This window comes from Macadamia integrifolia, chromosome 8 (assembly GCF_013358625.1).
Source record: "Macadamia integrifolia cultivar HAES 741 chromosome 8, SCU_Mint_v3, whole genome shotgun sequence".
Taxonomy (NCBI): Eukaryota; Viridiplantae; Streptophyta; class Magnoliopsida; order Proteales; family Proteaceae; genus Macadamia; species Macadamia integrifolia.
The window spans coordinates 24,629,815-24,634,282 of record NC_056564.1 but is presented as its reverse complement, the minus strand read 5'-3'; the positions used below and the strand labels follow the sequence as shown (position 1 = coordinate 24,634,282).

At 39.1% G+C, this 4,468-nt stretch overlaps 1 protein-coding gene across 2 annotated transcripts in view; it reads right to left on the bottom strand.

The window, feature by feature from the left end:
- Positions 1 to 2,933: 2,933 nt before the first annotated feature.
- LOC122085803 (WAT1-related protein At5g47470-like) overlaps positions 2,934 to 4,468 on the bottom strand; it is a 3,257-nt gene continuing 1,722 nt past the window's right edge. For both annotated transcript variants that reach the window (XM_042654388.1, XM_042654387.1), the window contains 2 exons: positions 3,355 to 3,506; positions 2,934 to 3,233 (listed from right to left, as the gene is read on the bottom strand). In XM_042654388.1, coding sequence (XP_042510322.1) covers positions 3,098 to 3,233; positions 3,355 to 3,506 — 288 coding nt within the window. In that variant the 3' untranslated portion in view covers positions 2,934 to 3,097. The remainder of the gene's footprint in view (positions 3,234 to 3,354; positions 3,507 to 4,468) is intronic.

The window sequence follows — 4,468 nt, the reverse complement described above, 5'->3', positions numbered from 1 at the left end:
CTTCTCTTGCTGGAAGCGCTTCATGTAGTTTCGCAGCAACTCCCCTTCATGTTGCTTGACGTTAGTCAGGTTCAACGTGGTCTTCTGAAGGGGTTGGCAACTGGAGAATCCTTTCACGAAGAAGTAACTTAAATCGCTAAAGCTGTGGATCGATTTTGTCGGCAAGCGGTTGTACCAGAGCCTTGCCGCTCCTCGAAACATCAGAGGCAAGGCGCAGCACATAATGTTTTTCGAGACCCGATGGAACTGCATAGCAACCTTGAACCCTTCCACATGGTCGAATGGGTCCCCTGACCCATCATAGGTGTCATATTTGGGCAGGAAAAAATCGATCGGGAGCGGGTCCCTCATGACCTCATCAGCTAGAGTCGTGTCATTAGTGAGGTCCGGCTCGCAAGTTCCCGCCTAGTTTTTCGCTACCTTCTTGATCTTGCTTTTCAGGTTTAGGATCATCTGCTCCAACCCCGTGACCTCGTATCTCTGTCTGTCTACTTGGCGTGGTTCCCCATGCTTGGTCCTGACGTTGCGTCGCGTCCCGTCCATGGGTGCGGGGCTTTCCCTCATTGCTCGATTGCAACAATTCTTACCATACTTATCGATCATGTGCTACTCCGGTCCTCATCTTGAGTGCGCTCTGGCTGGATATGGGGGCCTTGCAGTGCTCCGCCGGTCTTTTGAGAGACGGCCTTGGAGACCTCCTTCATTGTCTCTGCCATTCGATCGTACTTCTCTTGAAGGGCTTCGAACTGCTCCCTTGTTACATATTCCTGCGCCCTAGGAGGGGGTGAAGGATTACCTTCTCCGCGCACCGAATATTCGAAAGAACGCTGGTTCCTCATGGAACCTTCCCGATCATCATTTCCTCCTTGTCCATGTTTATGCTCGGCACTGCTCTTGTTTTCTTACGATTGTAGGTTTTCCCCACCATTACTGTCGTTCCCACAGATGGCGCCAAACTGTTGCTACCGAAAGTCCGTATGAGTTGATCCTGCACAAGCACCGAAGGTATCTCCAGGATTAGTCCTTCGATGCCCAAGCTAGAGACCGGCAGAATAGTTTTTTACAGGAGTAATGGTGTGGGTTTAATTTCTTACCTCTCCCTTCCTCCCCCGCTCTCTTCTATGGTGCTTGGGGCTTAGGGTTTTCCTTTTCGGAGTCCCCCTCGGGCCCGCATTTTTCCCTTTCCGAGTCCTACTTGGATACGTCCTATCCCCTTCGGTTGGGGAATATTCTCTTCACGCGGTTTACGTGGTTAGAGTCCTTGCGGCCTCTATCAGGTGAGCGGCACATGTCCTTCCCTTGGATACCACATGTTCTTACCTGACTGGGCAATTAGTTTGGCCGTATCAACATATAATTTTTATTTTACATATTATAGCAAAGGGTTTTGGATGCAAAGAAAATTAATAAACAAATATGAAATCATTTGAAGTTAATGATATAGCCACATGGGATAATGATTACAAGCATTTCCTTTTTAAATATGAAAATTTCACTTTCTTTCCTTTTAATTCCCCTTGCAGCCGAACCGAGCTTAAATGAATTGATTGATAAGGAACTTTGAATATTTAGCCCTTCATGGAAACATGTTTTTGGATGGGAAACTGATTTTCTTTTTTAGGATGAAGCAACACTTTTTAGAGCCATAATTCTTCCTTCTTTTTTTTTTTTTTAAAGAACTGAATTCATAAATTAATTAATTCAAATTTTTGGTAGCTTCTAAAATCCATCCCCATCCACTACATGTTGACATGATCATTCCTTGACTTTTAAGACAAATTCAAACAAAAACATCATAGGTGAAAGATGGAAGAAGCCTCGATAGAAATGTCTCTCACACATACACAAATTGACCATTAATGAAAAAATCACATTTACAGGGAGGGATCTATGATACGTTATCTCACTATATTGGCATCATATTACTAAAGGATATACCATCACTTTTGGTTGATATTAAAGGACTAACGGTATTAATAATAAGAGAGGAGAGACTATATGAGAAGACATATATATAAGGGATCATGTAGCGACCCTTTTCCCATATTAATGAGGAAAAAGTTTTCCACCATTCAAGGTGAAGAGAGAATCTTCTAATCCAATGTGATTTAACAGTATGATTTGAGTCTTGAAATTGTAAAAATCATCATTCACTCTTGCCCCTATCAAGAGGTTTTATCTTTACCGTAGGTGAAGGGAAGGGAAACTCAATCCTATTTATAATGAGGAATTTGAGATTTCATGAAGTTAATTTGTAATTTTAAGATTCTGTGCTAAAACACAAACTTGTGCATAAAAATATTTTATATCAAACAAAGTCAATTAATGTAGCTATAATGCATATTTTAAACAGTAGATCTTTGCTTACATATGAAGAATACTATTCACATTGTCAATTCAAACACACTATATGTTAATTTTTTGAAAAATTACAAGATTACCAAAATATGGTTTGGGTCTACTAAACTAACCAACCAATCTTTTCTTGGTTATAGATCACATTTTATAATAGCTTATTATCAGTAACTGGTTAAAGAAAAAACCATTTTTGAGTAGTTTGTATCGTTAAAAATAAAATTTTGTCTTTTATATTTTAATTTTAGGGACATATTTTCTGTTTGGAAGCACGTTCTACGCTCAGACACAGAAGTGCGAAATGACCACTGTGCACTCTTATTGGCCGGGGTGTTGGTGTAAGGACCACAGTCCCGGATAGAAAATATTACTCCTTTAAATTTGGGAAGATGTTTTCTAAGGGGGAATGTAACCCTATGCCTAGACATATAGGGGTGGAATGACCGCACTGCCCTCATGAAAGGAAAAATAATTTTTCTATGAATGCTTATTTGCGTGTTCTCGTTGGCCCTCGAACATGCATAGGAATTGCACTCTCCTACAAGAAAGACTTCCCTTTAAATTTTTCTAGTTACCCATCCAAAAAATATGGGTTTATCTATTTGAATTGGAGAAGGAAATTAACTTGAAAGTATTATCTACTTGAGGAAAGACTCTAGATTACTTATCCAAAAAAAAAAAAAAACCCTCTAAATCAAATATGATACAAGCACCTGAACAAACATATTTGAGAACAATATAGTTAACTTAAAAGAGGCAACTCAGGATCAGAAGCTTTTGTTGTCCCATTAGCCTTTTCCATGAAAATGGTATCTTCATTCTTCTTAGCCCATAGCACAATATAGAGACCAGTGAACGTGAGTAACATTCCAAATACGCTGCAAATAAGTCCAAGGTGTTTGTCAAATAGAAGGAAAAAAGAAAAAGCTTCCCCAATTAATAATTCAAATGCAATGACCATATGGTATAGGACAATAGAAGGAAAAAACGCTTTGATACCTTCCTATGGTGATGGAGTCACCTATGGTGAGGCAAGCAATGACGACAGAGAACACAGTTCCTATGGGACTGAACATGGAGACAAAAACGGGTCCCCTTTTTTTCATTGTCCATGTATTGAAGCTTGTGCAGCCTCCACCCACTATCCCCCCCTGTATATTCCAATGTTTAGGAAAATTTGTAAGTTGGAAGGAGAATGAATTAATAATAATAATAAAAATAATTAAAAGAAGAAGAACCCTGTTGGTCAAACGTAGAGATCTCTGAAACACAACCCCTGTTTTTAGGGTCTGTGAAAAGATACCTTTGCCCTCCTGAAAATAAGGATTGTGTATGAACCTTTTTCTATGTAAAGTTCTTTCCCCCTAATAAATAAATAAGGGAGAGGATTCCTGAAAGGTAGTATGACCTCAATGGAAGCATTGATAGGGATGAGATTTTCAACTTCTATGAGGGGTAGGATGGTCATTTTGTCCCTCCTATGTTGGGCTCAGGGCCATGCTTCCTTCCAGGCTTCTTTTTCCTAATTATTCATTCTTGGATATACAAAAATGCTGAGAATAGAAAGGAATAGTCCATAAGAAGAGGTCGGCTAGGATTTAAACCCTTTCATGCAAGGAAAGACAATATTTTACAACCTTGAGGAGGGGTTATGGTACAGAAACAATAAATGATAGAATATGTCTCAAAGAACTAAGAAAAGAAAAGTAATTTCCTGAAAGATTGGGGTCCAAGTAGAGTTAGATGAAGGCTTACTAATTATTTATGTGAATTGACTTGGGACAGTTAAAGCTTTAAGGAAAATGTTCTTTAAGAATTGGTTTCCTTACTGTTGAAGACAATTGAGAACTGATCAAGAAGTTGATTAACTTAATCCATGGATCATAGAAACCAATTAAACTCATTAAATTTGTACAACCCTCTCTTTTTAATTGATAGATTGAGCAGACACACAAGGTATCTCTCAAAGTCTCAACACAAGGTAAGAGTGTTTTTGGTCTTTCTTGGATTTGACCAATACTGCCCAATATTACATATCTAAACAAAGATTATGATTCTAACTTCAATTAGAAGGATTAGCTTTCTGGTCTTTATTAGGGTGTGGGGGGGGGGG